The sequence below is a fragment of the Pelodiscus sinensis genome, chromosome 10 (assembly GCF_052426305.1).
Source record: "Pelodiscus sinensis isolate ZL-2025 chromosome 10, ASM5242630v1, whole genome shotgun sequence".
NCBI lineage: Eukaryota > Metazoa > Chordata > Testudines > Trionychidae > Pelodiscus > Pelodiscus sinensis.
Genome location: NC_143061.1, coordinates 20,531,719 through 20,550,935, shown reverse-complemented (window position 1 = coordinate 20,550,935; position 19,217 = coordinate 20,531,719). Strand labels below are relative to the sequence as shown.

The 19,217-nt window shown below is 40.0% G+C and overlaps 1 protein-coding gene across 4 annotated transcripts in view; it reads right to left on the bottom strand.

The window, feature by feature from the left end:
- The window catches only part of SI (sucrase-isomaltase), a 177,506-nt gene that overhangs the window by 73,910 nt on the left and 84,379 nt on the right, over nt 1–19,217 (bottom strand). For all 4 annotated transcript variants that reach the window (XM_075937870.2, XM_075937869.2, XM_075937872.2 and 1 more), the window contains 10 exons: nt 15,607–15,775; nt 13,496–13,592; nt 13,271–13,383; nt 13,046–13,171; nt 11,715–11,843; nt 11,477–11,584; nt 9,683–9,745; nt 7,753–7,887; nt 2,834–2,918; nt 1,608–1,746 (listed from right to left, as the gene is read on the bottom strand). In XM_075937870.2, the coding sequence (XP_075793985.2) occupies nt 1,608–1,746; nt 2,834–2,918; nt 7,753–7,887; nt 9,683–9,745; nt 11,477–11,584; nt 11,715–11,843; nt 13,046–13,171; nt 13,271–13,383; nt 13,496–13,592; nt 15,607–15,775 (1,164 nt within the window). The remainder of the gene's footprint in view (nt 1–1,607; nt 1,747–2,833; nt 2,919–7,752; nt 7,888–9,682; nt 9,746–11,476; nt 11,585–11,714; nt 11,844–13,045; nt 13,172–13,270; nt 13,384–13,495; nt 13,593–15,606; nt 15,776–19,217) is intronic.

Below are 19,217 nucleotides of genomic sequence, written 5' to 3'. Positions count from 1 at the left end.
AGGCACACTCTTTATGCCAACCCTCTGTGGGACAGTTCCTTGTGAACATAAAAGAAGACACGTAAGTTATATGTGAGGGTGATATGTGAGGGCAGTGTGGGATTGGGAAGAGAACATTTCAGGGTGTCAACAGATTTATTGAGGACAGGGCTGAAGCACAGTGTCTAGAAGACTGTTACAGCCAGAGTAAATCAGAGCATCACTGTAGGCTATAAATTGCACAGGAACCAGTTTGGCCCTTAAACTGGGCCAGAAAGTGAGGATTCATAAAAGTGACATAGAGCCACAGGGGGTATGATCTCAGCAGAACTGAAGATTGAGTTTGTAAGACATTACTTTGCTGACCCAACTAAAACCAGACAGGTCCCCAGGTTACTGCTAAACTCAACATCACCAATCAGTCATGCTCCTTATCTATTTTAAACAATTCATCTTTCAAACCAGGAACCAAGAAGAACAGATAAAAAAGAAGAGATTGTAATTAAGCATAATAAATATAATAAGGTGGGTCAGAGATATAAATAGATGGACACAAAACAGTGATTTAAACATATTTTGCCCAAGTCAAGGTAAAACCAGAGGGTCACATGCTTCATAGTTTCTGTAGACCAAGGCCATAGTGCACAGTAGGGGCTCCTTGCATCCCCGCATTTCCCCCGTAAATGCCCTATGTGCCTTCCTCCCATCCCTCTTTATTGAAGGGATTCCCTGCATCTCCCTCTGCCTGCTCCCTCATGACTGGACTCTGGAATCACCCATTTCCTCCTTCTATGATAGGAGCTCTGCATTCCCTCACTACACTCTCCACTACATGCCATAGACCCCAAAGTCTGCAGTCTGTACATGCCCATTTTCTCCCTTTTGCCCCATACCAGGATTGTTTAATTCCCCATGTCCAATGTGCGCTTATTCTCCCATTATCCCCTGCCACATGGCATGGGTGCTGTGTGAATCCACCATTCACTCCTTCCCCTTATTTTCCCTCCCCCATTCTCCCAGTCCAGGCCATGTGTGCACACCTGCATTTCACCCCTCACACAACCCCTTTCCTCCACACAATTATTATTTATATTCATTCTGTCTGGGAGATAACTCAGGGTATCAAAACGCTAATTTTTACTGAGAGGAGAGGCAGAGATGAGACAAAACTTCTGTTATGCTGGAAGGTATTAATGGGTGTCATCAACCAGTTCTTTGGTGCACTGACACTTGTAGAGGTGCTTGAATCCATGGCTCTGATAAACAGAGGGAAAGGGTTTCATGTGTGCTCCATTTTCCCTCTTTTGATTTTCCAATTTCCCCAGAATCAAAAAGTATTTCAAGAACGATGCCTAGAACGTTCCTTGGAATTTTGGAATTGATTGCTGGTGTCATTTAAAAGTTATTGAGTACGTATAGACAAAAAAAGAAATGCCATTGGACTCAGTGCATGCTGATGACATATTAGCAGCATGTAAACCTTACAAAGAGGGTATTTATATCTTGTATTTTTTTAAAATGTCCAGTTGCCAGCTGTTTCCAACAACTACTGTCAGTAAAGAAGTGCCTGAATTATTGTGTAACAACAAACTAGCTTCTCAAGAGGAGAGAAAAAGAAAACAACTTACTCATAGGTGGGTTTTGTATGTGACCATCCATATAGATTGTGCACATCATAATGTCTAACAGGGGTTCCATCTGGTAGGAACTGCTGACTTTCCATGCATAAAGTTTTGTGACTCAACCCAAGTGACCGTGATTCCAAACCTAATGAGAAGGAAGTTTAAATATTTATATAATTAAATCATACCAAATAATTTCCATATTTAACTGTCCATGCAGCAGGAGTTTGTTTAGCTTTGATTGTTTATAGAATACTACTCTACACTTTCTGACAATTTAGATTTTGAGTACTGGCTGTTCCCATTAATCCTGTATACAAATTTGGAACTAATAAACTACTATAATAATCTCATTGAAGATAATGCTCTCACCCTGCCAGAATGGGATCTCTTAACTTAGAAGATACTGCATCTTCAGAAGCATTTCTCCATATCAAACACAGAACCTGAATAATGGGAAAACGTTTGTAACTATTAAGTTGGGGACAACTTCCAAAATTAATACTGAGAAACTGCATGACTTTGGAAGGAAGAAATCATGGGATAGTATTCTACATGAGTAGAACATTAGGAGGAAAAATTTCAACAGCACGAAGGGCTTTCAAAGGGAGTATGACTAACTACCTTTTAAAATATCCTCCTGGATAACTACTTGTTAAGGTATTCTCTCCTAATGGTCTATATTTTAGAATACTTCTACCATAAACTCAGCCAATTGTGTACAAACTATGGCACAGAAGACTCTAAACTGTGGAATGAAGAAAATTTGTATTTGATTATAAATTCTACATTTTCCCCAAGCCATGCTCTGTAATTTTTAAACTGAATTGTTTACATCACGTATATTGTTAAAGCTAGGAACAATATTTTCTAATGTGAAGAAACAAAGTAAGGTATAGACAATTTGGGCAAAATGCTTGGAGCCTTTTCTTTTTTCAAACATCGCTACATGTAGGCCTCAAAAACCATGTTATGTAGGCCCTTAACTAAAAGTGGCTCTATTTGCAAGAAGTCCTGAGTAGGCACTGCTCCTCACTGAAATGAGAAATTGTGCATTACAGAAGCTCTGGGGAAAAAAATCAAGCCCCTTTTATTTACATGTTAAATAAAGCATCAGCATTTATTCTGGTCCCAGATATCATGTAAGTCAATGATACGACTAGAGTCACTTACCAGATAGTTACTATACTTACTAGGCAAATAGGGAGGTACCAGATAGTTACTATACTTACTAGGCATATAGGGAGGATTGTTTAGCTCCTGGTTTTTACAGCCTTCAACTGCTCCATGAACAAAGCTTGAAGGTTCATTCATGTCCTAAAAGCAAAAAGAAAGAACAAGTATTTAAAAATAATTTTTATTTTGATGATGTGATATATTAAATCCTATTTTGCAAGGGGATATATAATAAAAGTCCTTCAACAGCATTTACAGTTGATTTTTTAACATTATGGATCTATTAATTTACCTTTTCTTTACATGACAGAAATAAAAATTTATATTTGTAAAAAAAAAAATGGAATGGGAAGAATGTACCTGTCTGAGATTTGATATGGAAGGCTCTAGCTTATGAGAGTTTGTTTATGTATAATGTATAATGCCCTTAAAAATGCATGAATACATTGGATCTACTAGCAAATCTAGCTACCAAGAAACTGAGGGAATAGTTTCCTCTATGGCGGCTCACACTGGGTTCTAAACGCTGTGCCTCTTTTTAAATGTAATAAGAGTCACCAGGCTCTTCCTACATTTAAAAGGCATGAGCTGGGACAGCTGAGTCCTGACTCGTGCCCCGTCCCAGAAGCTGCACCTCTGCTTTAAAAACCAGAAGTGCCACATTTAAAAAACAGAGGTGCCACATCTGGGACCGGGCATGAGCCAGGACACGGCTGTCCCAGCTCACACCCAGTCCCAGACCCCTGCAGCTCTGCCTACACTTAGAAAGCAGAGCCGCAGCGAATCACCTTATAGACTAATCAAGTAGTCAATGGAAATTCCATTGGCTACTAGATTAGCTTACTAACCATTATTTAACATCCCTAATAACCAGTGGCCTGACTATAGAACAGCTGGCACCCCTGGAGGGGGGAGGAGACTTTGCATGCTCCCCCATCCCCAGGAACCATCTGGCCTGCGGGCCGGGGTCCATAAGGGTGGCCATGGGCCGGATCAACCAGCTTGTTGGCCACATCTTGCCTGCAGAGGCTCTCTGGCCCTCCCCTGCAGTAGATCAATGTACCCTAAGAACACAAACACCTCTCTTCCTATGAAGCAATGCATACTTTTTGGTAAGTGTTCCCTCTTCTGTACAGCTCTGGCAGAGCAGAGATTACAGTCACATTCATTTATGGCAAGTTCACCCGTGACAAACCGTCAAGATCCTGTAGAAGGGTTTATGCAGAAACTAGCAAAGAGACCCAAATGAACGCAGACCTTAAGAGTTTAACACTGTGATTGCTAAAGGAGTCTAAGGATATGTCTACACTACAAAGTTAATTCGAACTAACAGATGTTAGTTCGAATTAACTTTGATAGGCGCTACACAGGCAAACTGCTAGTTCGAACTTAATTCAAACTAGCGGAGCACTTAATTCGAACTAGGTAAACCTCATTCCACGAGGACTAACGCCTAGTTCGAATTAAGTAGTTCGAATTAAGGGCTGTGTAGCCACTTAATACGAACTAGTGGGAAGCTAGCCCTCCCCAGCTTTCCCTGGTGGCCACTCTGGGCACCACCAGGGAAACTCTTCTGTCCCCATCCCGGCCCTGGAGCCCTTAAAGGGGCACGGTCTGGCTATGGTGCCCGTGCCAGGTGCAACCCTGCCAGCACCCAGCCAGCAGACCCTGCACCTGGCATGGCATGAGCCAGCCACCCGCTGCCACCCAGCCCTCCGCCTCTTCCCGGGACCAGGCTGGGGCTCCCAGGAGCCTGCCCAGGTCCACAAGAAGTGGGCGTCCACCTGGTCTAGTGCGGAGATCATGGACCTCATCCACGACCTTCGCACTAGGCACAGGAAAGTGGCCATCTAGGGCAGGATAGCTGCCAGCATGGCCACCCAGGAGCAGGTTTGCATGAAAATCAGGGTGGTCCAGTGAGACCCCCGACCCTGAGCTTGGAATGGCCATACTGGGTCAGACCAAAGGTCCATCTAGCCCAGTAGCCTGTCTGCCGACAGCGGCCAACACTAGGTACCCTGGAGGAGATGGAGCAAAGACAATGACCAAGCCATTTGTCTCATGCCATCCATCTCCAGCCTTCCACACACAGAGGCCAGGGACACCATTTCTACCCCCTGGCTAATAGCACTCCATGGACCCAACCTCCATGACTTTATCTAACTTCTCTTTAAACTCTGTTATAGAGCTAGCCTTCGCTGCCTCCTGCAGCAAGGAGTTCCACAGGTTGACTATTTGCTTTGTGAAGAAGAACTTTCTTTTATTAGTTTGAAGCCTGCTACCCAGTCATTTCATTTGGTGTCCTCTAGTCCTTCTATTATGGGAACTAATGAAGAACTTTTCTTTATGCACCCTCTCCACACCACTCGTGCTTTTATAGACATCTATCATATCCCCCCTCAGTCTCCTCTTTTCTAAGCTGAAAAGTCCCAGTCTCTTTAGCCTCTCTTCATATGGGACCTGTTCCAAACCCCTCTCCCACCCTCTCTCTTCCTCTCTCCCAGTCTCCCCGAGTTTTGTTCAATAAAGAGAGTTTCTATTTTTGAACCCACGTGTCCTTTATTTTGTACATCAGGAAGGGGGGTTAGGGAGGGGTAAGTGGAAGGAGGTGAGGGAAGAATGGGGTACGAGCCCCCGATGGGGAGGACTGGGGTGGCTCTGCGGGTTCCTCAGGGTGGAAGCTCTCCTGCAGCCCCCCGATAGACTCCCCCACCAGATGGCAGCCTGCGGCAAGTGCAGCCGGGCTGATGGCCAAGTGATGTGATGTGCCGAGTGTGGGCACTCAGGGCACTCCAAGCCAGGACTGGTTTGCAAGCGGGGAACCCCTGAGAACTGTCTGTCCGAGATGGGGTCGGGTCCCTTTAAGCACAGCCCTCGGCTAGCCTGAGACGGCAGCTCCACACTCTAAGTCCTAATCTGATGCCCTGCCGGCACTGCTTCTGGCCCTCCTTAACCTTGGTTCAGGGTCCACTCAATGTGGACATGCTAGTTCGAATTAGCAAAATGCTAATTCGAACTAGTTTTTAGGTCTAGATGCACTAGTTCGAATTAGCTTAGTTCAAATTAACTAATTCGAATTAAGTTAGTTCAAATTAGTGCTGTAGTGTAGACATAGCCTAATGGAATTGGGTGGCCAAATCACATTGAAATTTGGGTCCCTAGTTTTTCTAGGTAGTTTGAGAAATCTCAATCTAAAGTTCTTTTTTCTTTTGCAGAGGGCCAGCTGACTAAAATTAACTAAGCAAGAAGTCTCCAGGAAATTGCTTTAATATGCCAATTCCGAGAAATGAAAGCAAAGACACATATATAGATAGAAAGTCTCCAGAGAAAAAACAATGAGTAACAATGAGTATTGAAAGTATTAATTGAAAAGGGTAATTGTGTACATAGATAAGTTACTCAACTCTGACCTTCAAAATATGTAAATAATACAAGAGGCATGGCATTACTGAAGGGTATTATACATTTTACTGGATGCCTAGGCATTTCTCTTCTTTGAGACAATAATATATTCATATATATATATATATATATATATATATATATATATATATATATATTCCCCATAGCTATTGCATGTCTATTCCATTTTACAACAAAACACCTGGTGTAGTTCTGCACTTGTCCAGCAGGGATGGAACTTGTAGCAAACTGCTCGGGAGACTAGCCTGTGGACAACTATTTCCTAAAAGTGACATTTAAACATGGTGGTAGGGAAATCAAGATAATGATCATTAGATAATGAAACTAAAATATATCAATAATAAACAAATTAGGACTTTCTCTTCAGCAGATAACACTGTATTAACAAAACAGCTAATTTTTGACCATCATAAATTCAGCTGTACTTCATGCTTACTTTCTGAGAAGAATAAGCTGACAAAAGGGGTTAGGAATTTTTTGAATCACAAGATATCGTGGGAAAAGTCAGATAAACTTTCATATTTTTAATTTCTTCTGCTAAGGGAGAATGTAAACTTTAAGACTGTGTGAGGCAATCAGACTGCATTGATGTAAGTGGTGATCAGATTGACCTGTGTGATAATCAGGCCTGCATTGAAGGGAGACATATCAATAGAAAACAGAGCAAAATATGCCGCATTCAGCTACCACACCAGATCCTGCTATGAGAGAATATTGCTGGGAGAGGCAGGTGCAGATCCATCACAAACTGAGGACAGCTCTCCAACCCCACTATACTTAATAAACACAAGCAAGTAAGCGAATTCACTGAAACTGCACCTGGGATTAACATGCATTTTTCTTGTTTAATTTGGGCTCTGCCACTCATTTTATAGAGCTAATCTGCTATAGCTATAACAAGACAACATGTTATTTCACAATATGTCCAAAACAAAAATACTGGACATGAGCCCAACCAAATTGGAGAGAGTATAATTCCAAAGTATAAGCATTGTTCTTGGCCCTTATGGGTACATCTATACAAAAGAGGAAGGTCAAAGCTGCTGCTGTCGATTTTCCAGGGTTCAAATTAGCAGTTTAGTTAAAACAGCTAATTCGAAATGAGAAGGGCACTCCAGTCAATGCTGGAAACCCTGATTTCATGAGGAGTAAGGGAAGTCGAACTAAGAGTATTCTTCCTTCAACTTCCTGCAGTGTAGACAGCACCAAAGGCTGAGCTAAGCTACTTCTACTTCAGCTACGCAATGAATGAAGTTGTATATCTTAATTCAACTTTCTCCTGTAGAATAGATATACCCTATCACAATAATGAGCAGAACCTAACAGGCCAAACTCTAGGGAAGTTCTGATCCAGAAGTGGCTCTAAGCTTTATGAGTCAGTCACATCTCCACATACATCAAAATTTAGAAATAACTCATAAAAACACTAAAAAAGTATTTCAGTAATTTAAAATATGTTTTAATTCAGCAGGATTTCTTATAATTATTCAAACTAAAGGTACAAAAAACAAACAAAAAATAGCTATAAAACAGAGAAAGTATATATACTTACAATCCACAGACCATCAAACTTCACACTTTTCTCTGGTTGGTTTGGGTTAGTGTGGTATTCTCTTATTTCTCTTTGCCACCACTGAGCTGTGGTGTTGCGGAAGAAATCTGGGAAAGCTGCATAAGCTCTGTATAGCTGTAAAAGTAATATACAACATAAGAGACAAAAGATACAGATTATTGAGATGGAATTACTGGATTTGCATCCCTGTAAATTTTGCTTGGTTTCTGATTTCCTACATTGAAGATTGCACAGTTCTAACTATAAACACTATTTTCTGTGATTCTTAACATGGAGACTAACAAAGGCTTTAATTTTATATGAGCAATAACGCTTAGAGAAATGTTGTGGTTACTTTTCAGCTGTAATAGAAACATCACTTCTGGAATGGGTAAGATGAGGCACACAGAGGCAAAAATTTACTCACTTTAAGTCCCTTTACATTGCCAGAGCATAAAAGAGCACTAATGGCTCAGATATTATGTTGATGGATAGTAGTAAAACCGCCTATTGTAGCATGGCATAACTAGTCTTAATGGCCATGTCTTCACTCAGTGGAAGATCGACGCTGCAGCGATCAATCTTTCAGAGTAATTTAGTAGTTCCTTCCCCAGTAGTGTAGACCTGGCCTTACCCTCTGCTCTAACCCCTACATAATATACACCTTTTATCAGTTTTTGTATAATCATAGTGGTTACTTAGAGCTCAGCCCTATATTCCGTATGCAAACCAAAAACTGTCAGTGAGGTAACTAACTGGAGAGGCATAACTTAAAGTTAGTGAGACTATTACTGAATGGGGAAAAATATTATAGTCTCAGTGAAAGGGAGGACAACAGAGAATTGTAATCTATCCACATAAATGGGATATTTCATAGCAAATATTTTGTTCAAGCTTTGAATTATGTTTATTTATTATATGAATTGTAATATTTTGACTACTTCACCATTTTACTCTACAAGGAGTTTGCCATGAACTTCAACTAAAGTCTATGAAAACAAAGGGTGTTCTCATAGGGTTGAGCCTTAAGCACATGATGGAATAGGATAAGCTTTATAAAATATTTAAATGAACCACAAATCACTCAAGGATACTCAATTTTACAAACTCCATGAAGAGGTATTTGCAAAGCAAAAAAAAAAAAAATTTTTTCCAGTGAAGGAATAAAAAAAAAAAAGAAAGTGACACAGCCTCATTATTCTTTTTATAATACATGCCAAAGATTAAAATGAAAACAGGAAGCACTGATAACTTTGAAATGTTGGGGGGCTTATTAAAGGCCTCAGATTGTTTTATATTTTTTTCTTAGATCCTGTAGTAGACTTGGCTACTAGGGATGCTAAAATTAGATTAATCCACTAATTGAATAGTTGATGGAATTTCCATCAGCTATTCAATTAGTCGATAAGGGTGCTTCCGCTTTGAAATGTAGCAAGAGCCTCCCTGGCTGTTGCTACATTTCAAAGGCAGAAGTGCTGTGAGGAACCTGGGGCCACATGGAACCTGGGGCCAACAGGGGACTCTGAGCTCCAGTTCCGTGGAAGGGGGCAAGTATGCAGCAGGGGTGTTCCTCCTTTGAAATGTACAAAAGCCCCAGCTTTTAAGCAGGCTCCCCCCAGCAGCCCCTCCTCTTCCCCCTGCCCTTTCTGCCTCTTTCTGACAGAAGAATCAAGGGTGGGGGAAGTGACTAGTCGACTAGTGTGTCTACTATCTGATAAGCTTTTGCTTATCAGATAGTTGATTAGTCGCTTACATCCCTATTGGTTACCCATTTTCTATGTCTCTACCTTACCTATCATTGAAATTGATTATATTTGATAACTGCTTTGCTGTTTCCCTTAAGCAACTGTAATACCACGTCCTTCTGATTTTGCCAATCAGTGACAGGAACCCATCAAAATACAGCATCATTGTAATGCAATACACTTACCTTTACTTGAGTATCCCAATCTAGTGATTCATTAACAACTACATTGGGAAGATCTGGCCAAACCTACAGAAGAGGAAGGGCATTTTAAAAAAATCATTCTAAATTACATGGGCTGATACTAAATTTACAACGCACTATGCTTTACACACTATGATGGAATCCTAAAAAACAAAGCAGCTGCTTCTCAAAAACAATACCTTGATCACTCTCATTACAAGTTTTCCATATCATCCCCTTTGTCTCTAAGCAACATCTACACTTGCTCCCTAGTTCGAACTAGGGATGCAAATGTAGGTGACCAAAATTGCTAATGAAGTAGGGATTTAAATATCCCACGCTTCATTAGTATGATCTCACCGGCGCATTACTCCGCTCGACAGCTGTTTTGAAAGTGAAAGTGCGCACTGGGACACATTAGTTCAAACCAAACCCCTTGGTTTGAACTCACATTACTCCTCATTTTCATAGATACCATATCCCATCACTCATGTTCCTTTCCACATAGACTGCCCCTAAAGCTAGCCAGATTCACTTGTTCATTGTTCTGCTGCAAACAACACACCATTTTCATCAGAAAAATATGACACTCATTTGAGCCAAACTCAAAACATAGGATTGTATGTAATTGACAAGAATTGTGTTCTGTGCTCTGTTCCCACCACTGAAGATCTGGACTTCCTTAGAACATACAGCTATTTCTACTTTCTTTGTTAGACACTCTTCCAAACTGAATTTAAAAAGGAGCCTCTAGGCCCAACAATATATAAATGGCTCAGCATGGTGCATGGCATAGGCTCAATTGTGATAATACATAGAAAACCCAAAAGGGTTCGTAAAAGAGCTAGATAAATTAATGGAGGATAGATCCATCAATGGCTATTAGCCAGGACGGACAGGTATGGTGTCCCTAGCATCTGCTTGCCAGAAGCTGGGAATGGATAACAGGAAATGGCTCACTTGAACCTGTTCTGTTCATTCCCATTGTTGGAAGATGGGATACTGGACTAGACAGACCTTTGGTCTGACCCAGTAAGGCAGTTCTTATGTTCTTAAGGCATGCTGAGTGCCGTGGTGTCTCCTACAGATCTCTTAGAGGATATAAGAAAGTATTTTGCCCCCATTCAGAATCAAAGAATCAGCCCCCCAGACCCAACCAAATCCACAGATTCAAGATCCACAGATCCCAGGGAAATTACCAGAGGTCATGATCACCTTGTGAAAACCATAAGAACAGCCATGCTGGATCAGATCAAACATTCATCTAGCCCAGTATCCTGTCTTCCAACAGTGGCCAGTGCCTGATTCCCCATGCTCCCAGAAGGGGCAGGGCCTTGGATGGTGCTTCAGAAGCAATTAAAAGAGCCCAGGGCCCCAGCTACCACCACTGCTGCTGGGAGCCCTGGGCCTCTTTGAATCACCTGGGTTAACTGCCTCCTTTGTTCCCTTCTCCCTCCCTCCCCCCTCCCCCCCCCCCATTGGCAAGCCTGGTACCAGATGCGGATTAACCCTGTAAGAAGGCAAGTAGTCATGTCATGGACCTCCTTAACAGGGCAACTTTAAATAGCAGCCCCAACTCTACTGACTGAATCAATGCAGCTCAGGTGTCATGGCCCCAACCTCCTACTGCATCAATTCATGCTTTTTCCCACTTGATTAAACAGCTGCTTACTATTAAGTATCTCTTTCCCAGGTAAGTACTTGTAAACCATCATCAAGTCACCTCTTAACCATGATAATCCAATTCACATTTGGAAATAACATCTCTAATATTATCAGGTGATCTAAAAACAATACCTTTCCCCATACAATTTCAGTGCTATTGGGCCATTTAATAAAGACATCATTCTGGACACCTCTTGTATAGGCTGGATAATTGGTTTCATTGCCTGAAATGGCTGGATCCTAAAATTAAAGATAAGATACAATTGTACATTTGTATGGAGAACAATTTAATACATATCAAGAGCATTAGATGAAGTATGTGTATCTATAACCTATAACAAGGGTAAAAAAGGTTGATCTCAACACTGACCAGGATAATGATGAATTTCATTCCTTCCATTTTCATCCTGTCAACCAGAGCTGGTAGTCCAGTGAAGTTTGGGCTGAGGGTAAAGTCTAATTGTCGTTCCATGTAATCAATATCAGTGTATTGCACATCCTGTAGGACACAACAATGTCTGTAAAGTGAGCATCATTTCTGCTATGTTTATATTTATAACACTGCAGTCAAATTAAGACAGCTATCTATTTTCTCTTTGTAAAATGGGGAGCTGATCCATTTTAAAACAAATGATATTTAATGAATAAAGTTACACACTCCAAAAATCAAGACACTATGAAATTAAACCTTTTATTAACAAAACTCATTTTGAAGATAGAAAATGTGCTTACGCTACAGAGCAATGAATTTCCATTTTTATTGTGCGTGAGTGTCAATGTCATGAAATAGTGAGGAAAATGGATATTCACATCAGATTGTTACGTATTGAGATGCTTCCATGAATTGGTCTGCATCATCAAGTGATTGAACACTTTTAGCTTGATGTATCATTACGGGGGTTCCTTCTGAAGTTTTCCTTGGGTGGGTGCCTAGCCATGGTCCTTTAATAATATTTCAGGGTAAAATAATGTAACACACAATATGTTTTGCATTTTTCTCCTCCTCCTCCATCTCCTGACTCCTCCTACTGGTTTTCATAACAGAATACTTCTGTGCCTAGCACAAGAAAGGGACCCATTGAGGCCTACAGGTGTTACCCTAGTACAAATGATAATAATATGAGAAAATGCTAGGGCTCGGGGGTAGAAGTTGTATACCAATGTTGCTTGTTCTACAGAATAATTTCCACAATTGCATCAATAAAGTCTTAACCTAAGGAGCCCCATGGGAGTCAAAGAGAATTTCTAACAAGGACTCCAGCTGCACCACTACCCATCCCAAGACAATTCTGCTTTTGAAAGGCTAAATCTAGCCAATGTCCCAATTTGTCTTCACCAGAACCTCATTCCTGCATTCCTTGCATCTCTAATACTTCCACTAACTCAATAAGTCTCTTCAGAGCACAGGGAATGCAGGACTGAACCGAAAGATGGTGCAATGTTTGAGACCAAATTCCAGGAATATACATACATTTAAAATTATTTCAGCTAACTGCAACCAACAAATATATACATGAATAAGATTTTAAAATATGGATAAAAAGTAAAAAGAGCAGTATTGTTACTTAACTCAGCATATACAAAGAAGTTGAATTACATTTAAGTGCATACAGTAATTTATGTTCTGCAGTTGTTGTTTTTCTGCTTTTCATTAGGGGTCAGAAAAATCTGATAGCATATATTTTAATTGGAAAAACGTACATAAGGTATCCGAGCTGCCTTCATTTCTTCATACAGGTCAGAGATTTCTATGTCATTTTTGTATCCATAACGGCATAACTGAAATCCCAAAGCCCAATATGGTGGCATAACTGGTCGACCAATTAGCTAATAACAAAATAGAGGGAAAATACAATATTAAAATATGATAATATATATATAATCAGAACAAAAATATAATTAATTGTGACAGCATATCAATCCTACTGCAGTGTATTCCTGAACAACAAGCTCTGGTGTTGGGCCCAACACCATGTAAAAATCCAGAATTCCTCCGATAGTGCGATATGTCAGGGCAGGAGTTGGCTGGAATGTGACATCTGAAAAGACAGAAAATGGAAGCAGAAAGAGAATGTTTAAATAATATATTGTTAAGGAAAAGGACAATATATGAAAGGACTTCAGGAACAAAAAAGGTAATTTTTTTGTTACCCATTGCATTGCTATTAAGCAAGAGGACTCCGTGAGCATTTCCATCATTTTCTAAGCCCATGTAAAAAGGATGTACACCATAAGAATTCAGTTTGTACTGCAAAATAAAAAAGACTTGAATTTCTGCTGCACAAATATCATAACTATTCACATATTTTCCATTTATTTACAGCAACAAATGATTGGGCAAACAACTTCCAAGAGAATTACAGACTGTGGTCAATATCTAAGTTCCCTACAAAAAATGATTTTCAACACTTTGACATTTTAACTCAATATGTTTGAGAGCATTCAAGTACGAACAAAGTAATGGTATTACTTTAGGTCCCTGAATAACTATTGATACATTTCTGCTAACATGAAACATCTTTCTCAGTACAAAGCAGTCCTGTTTTCAAACAGATTTTTGTAATCCACACTGGTGACTCTGATTTGAAAAGCATTAGAACTGAAATGGTAACAATGAGGAGACTATAATTATGATGAACGGCATGGTGGAGAAGCAGCATATATAAGAAAGACTTGGTATAGAGCAATTAGCGCTAGATTAAAAGGTTTTGCTGGTGCATGTGTGTGTACGTGTGCATGCGTACACTCATGCACGCAAAAATGAAGATTTGGCAATGATTTGTACAGATTCAGCTTAGTTTTAAAAAATATTGAATATGTGTTTCAACATTTTTTAGACAAAACCTTTCATTTTTTCAGTTTACAACACTTTTGTTTCAGAATTTTCTGTAATGTTATTTTAAAAACTAAAAATGTAAAAAATCTTCATCAAACTGAAAAGCTCTGTTTCAGGTCTAACAAAACATTTAGTTTGACTCATTTTTTAATCTATTTTAAAGTTGTGGAAATTTTGAAAAGTATTAAATTCTACAGGAAACAATTTTGTTTCTGATTCAAAATTGCCAGAGAACCAAAACATCCATTGTGTGACAGCTCTAAGAGAAAGACACCACCACTGTTATTGTTCGCTTTAGAAGGGCTGCAAACCTCACATCACCAAGCAGAAAATAACCGACGCATAAAACATGCATCCATTACCTGTTACCAGACACTAGACACTAGTATGTTCACACAGGTATGTGATTTTCCATGCTGAACAGGAATGTGAGTATTACTGTGTATCCAACATTTCTGTTGTTTGGAAATTTGACTATCTCTATTATACACTACAACATCCTATAATATGCAAATTGGCATCACACTTTTTTTAGCTTTTCTAAAACTATCATTTGCAGTAAAACAATTAGCTGAGAAGCATGAAAAGCAGCAATGTACTATTGCATATGATGCATTTGCCACTCTTCAGTTCTGCATCAAGACTTGATTTCCAATTGAGGACTTTGATCATAACTAAAAAGATTGGAGTAGAGATGTCCATTCCTTGAAACACATTTTACATATCATAAACCTCTTAGTCCTGACCTATTGTCTAACAGGATTTTTACATTGACTTTGCTGACCTCTGGATGAACATTTATACTAGTTTCTCTATTCAACTAAGGCCTAGGACTGAGATATGAACTCCATAAATCAGGACTCACAGAACTATGTGTAATCTCAATGCTGGGCCTGCCTGCATATTTAGTGATGGTTTTTTATCATTCCACGCCAAATAATCATAGTGTAATACCCCCTCCTGAGTTGTGTGCCAGGCCTCGCTCGCACTTTCAGTTCTGGCCTACAAGCCACAGGCAAAATATGAACCTCCTGCCCCCAAGCAGAATTCAGTAAATTGTATCTTAAATTCTCAAAAATTGTCTGCCTTGGTTCATTCGTAGGCCACATCTTCACTTGCTGCACCAGAGACTGATCTTCTGGCATTCAATTTAGCGGGTCTAGTTAAGACCCGCTAAATAAAATGCCAAGGGCTACTCAGGAGTAAGGAAAGCCAATGGGAGCATTTGCTCCTGTTGGCCTTCCTCTGTGAAGATGGCGCCAAGCTCAGTTTAAGGTAAGCTGACTCCAGCTGTGTACCCTACACCAACCTTCCAGGTCTAGTGTAGACCTGAACTGAGGGAATACCACACCGCAAAGACTTTTACTGATATAAATCATGGAAAATGTAGCTACAAAGAGATTAAACAAAATCTGTTTCTGCTTACACCAGGGGGCTGGTCTTTGGCGAACATTCCCCAAGTGTGCCAGTTCATATCACGCCGAAACATAGTGTGTTCATTTTCACCAAATCCGTAGACATACTGTGATGGCAGGCGAGTAGAAATTTGAATGAACATGTCGGTAAAGATGAAGCCAGGGACCTGAGAATCCCAGCTGAAACAGAATGAGAGTTATCCCATTATTGTCAGTAAAGGGTGGAAAGAATAAAGAAAAGCAGCAGAGAATATTGAGGGGTAAGAGTTACAGACTCAAAAACAGCTTATATATGGCACCATCACTGTACTGAAGTTTTCATCTCGTCCTCCAGTAACACACCTTTCATTTAAATTTTTTAAAAAAGATGTCTCTTACTGTTACAGATACAAACATTAAAAATGTTAACCAAATGTAACTGATACAGAGATGCGTATACAGGTTTGCACACAACCTGAAACAACACCTTCAACAGGCAATCAACTTCAGTGAGGTGTCTGAACAGTTTATTATGAGCGTCTTCTCATTTTGTCAACACATATGGGCAGAGCTTAATTAGGTGGAGGTTTTTTAAACAATATGATCACCAAACCTCAACCTACCCCCTTCACATTCCATACCCTGGTACCACATGTGATTTGGTAAACAAGGATCTGTCATTACTGTTTATAACAGATTTTTGTCTAGTGTTAAAAATCTACTTCTGAATCTGAATGAAGTGCAGTGTAATTCATTCTTTATTGTTAACCTGATTATGATCTGCTAATAGATTTTCTGCATAATTATGCAGTTCCAGAAGAGCAAGCCAAGCAAGCTGAAGATATGATTTTTTGTTGTTGTTATTGTTCTGTGTGGCAAAGTATTCATGGTACAATTCAAAGTACCTTTAAAAAATAAATTGTATTATAAAATAGTTTTTCAGAAATGAGAAAGTAAAATATATTTTAAATATTTTAAGTGTTCACATCATTGTTCTCTGTTGTCCCTTACTAATGCTTCATTGCTGAAGGAGGGAAAGTTCCCACAAAATGTGTTTACTGTCATGTTATTGAGCAAACTAATTGTGGCCCTAAATCCATCAAATATTTTTCTGTACCTACAATTTTAATAACTTCCAAAGTAAGAGAAAAATAATTACAAATGTTGGTTTTGTGTTTAAAATTCTGTTCTGGTAAGAAAACATTTCTACATGGACACTGTGCAATGCATTAGCCATCAGTAGCAATTATCTTGGGAGTGCTTTTCGTTTTTCTGAAACCTTTAGTTATCTCCACTATGTAGTTGGTACTTTGCACTGCTTACGTAAAATTTTTTAAAAACAAAGGAGATGAAACAACTAGCTCAACACTAAAAATTGCAGCAATGGCTGAGCTATAAATATTGTATACCTTTCTACTTATCTGTTTTCTTATAAATATTTCTGATCAGCAAACAAAGCTAAGTATCAGAGGGGTAGCCGGGTTAGTCTGAATCTGCAAAAGCGGCGAGGAGTCCTGTGGCACCTTATAGACTAACTGAACTGTTGGAGCATAAGCTTTCATGAGCAAAGACCCACTTAGTCAGATGCATGCATCTGACAAAGTGGGTCTTTGCCCACAAAAGCTTATGCTCCAACACTTCAGTTAGTCTATAAGGTGCCACAGGACTCCTCGCCGCTCTAACTAAGCTAAGTTGAGCATATTACTTGTCAATCATAAAACAAACAGAATAAACACTTGACTTCATAAAGCATTCCCTTGCAAACTTAAAAGCATATCAAAGTATTTCCACAGGTTTTAGCTGTGAAACTCCTATGTTCTAATCCTCCTCTCCCTATGAACATGAAACATCCTATTCATTAAGAAGGAAAAGAATTGAACCTATTATCTGAACTATGAAAACCAGTCCAGCGCACCCCCTATCTTTCTCTAATTTGTACTTGCACATTGTCTAAATTATAGGTAGTCAACTCCTTGTGTCAGAGACCTTTCTCACTATCTCACTATAAAAGTCTATCACACCTTTTATAAATATATACAGTAACATAAATACATATAAAATAAGATATATAAATGTGTTCGCTATGACAATTTCTCAAACTTTTGAATAAATTAGAACTTGTTTTGATATGAATGCTATCCAGTCAAAGAAAGAAATGAGCTTGGTTTAGCACAATTTGTTCCTCACAAATCTTTGCTCGTTATTCCTTATAATTTCTTATCCTCAAGGTGCTTATGAGCTGATTGTTTAATAATTTTTTCCACTATCTTTCCAGGCATTGATGTTAGATTACATGGTTATAATTTCCCTTTTAAAAATACTACATCCCTGTAGCAACAATGGATTTTTTTACATGAAATGTATAGTATTTTAATGTACTTTCCCAGTCTTTAATGTAATGTAACAACCAGGAACAAGGAAGAGAGTCACTGTCTTATGTGACAGAAGGAATTCCTTGAATGTTACATCCTCTTCCCAGAACCCTGACAGGCTCTGAACTACAGTCTCAAGCAGCAAACTCCACTCATTCTTCACTGTCAAGGGTCAGAGGGTAATCTGCAACCCACTCTCTCATTTGGAATGCTGGCTTCAGTCTATAGTGGTTTCCAACCTTTTTTTAGCAAAAGATCACTTTTTGAATTTAAGTTCAATCCAGGAGCTATCTTAAACACAAATACCTTTGCCCCACCTCCTCTGTGTCACTTCTCTGAGGTCCTGCCCCCTGCTCACTCCATCCTCCCTTCCTCTCCAATCCTCCCTCCTCTCCCTTCCCTTCTCTGCACAGCAAGCAGGAAGCTGGGGGAAGGAGGGAGGGAAGACAGCTCCAAGGCAAAAGGCAGGAGATGCACAGCAGTGGGGAGAGGGGCAGCTAAAGTGTCGCACTTGACAGCCTCTTGGCCAAACCAATCAGGATCACCTGTCAGAGGCTCCAAGATCTACCAGTAGATCCTGATCTACTGATTGGTGACCACTGCTTCAGACCATGAACAGAGGCAGCAATTTGGGGTTGCTTTCCATAATTCTTGGTGCCCTCCTGAGACATTTTTCTCCCCTTAACCACCAAAGGTAAACCCTGTCCCCCAGATACACCTCAAAGGAAAAAACTTATATAGCATTAGACTCAATCTTTAGTTATCACATTTATATGCAGCTTCCAGAAAATGCCCTCAAAGCAACATCACATAGAAAACGTCTCTTCCTCTCTTCTCGTCTCTTACACTTCTGTCTCACTCTCTCAAGCTCGGGAGCAAGTCTCTGCATTTGAGTGTGCATCAGCTTTGACAGTTGTACAGGTTGGACGTCTCTGGTCCGGCACCCTCAGGACCTAACTGGTGATGAATCAAGAGAGTTTGCTGGACATGGGAATGTTGTAGCCAGACAGGAGCCCCCCTGTAACATCCATCTTTGCTTGCCTGGATCATGTAGGGCACACAGAGCAGTAAAAGCCTTGAGCAGAGGGCCCGGATATGCCAGCTCAGTGACCCTGAATGGCTGTAAACAGAGATACGCCAATTTCTGACCAAGAGACTGCCGAGGAGTGCCCTTGACTGAAACCCATATTGATACGAACTCACAGCCGTCCGCGGGGGGAGGAATCTCTCGCCCAGTAAAAAAAATGTCCAGTACTTACAATTTAGTTATC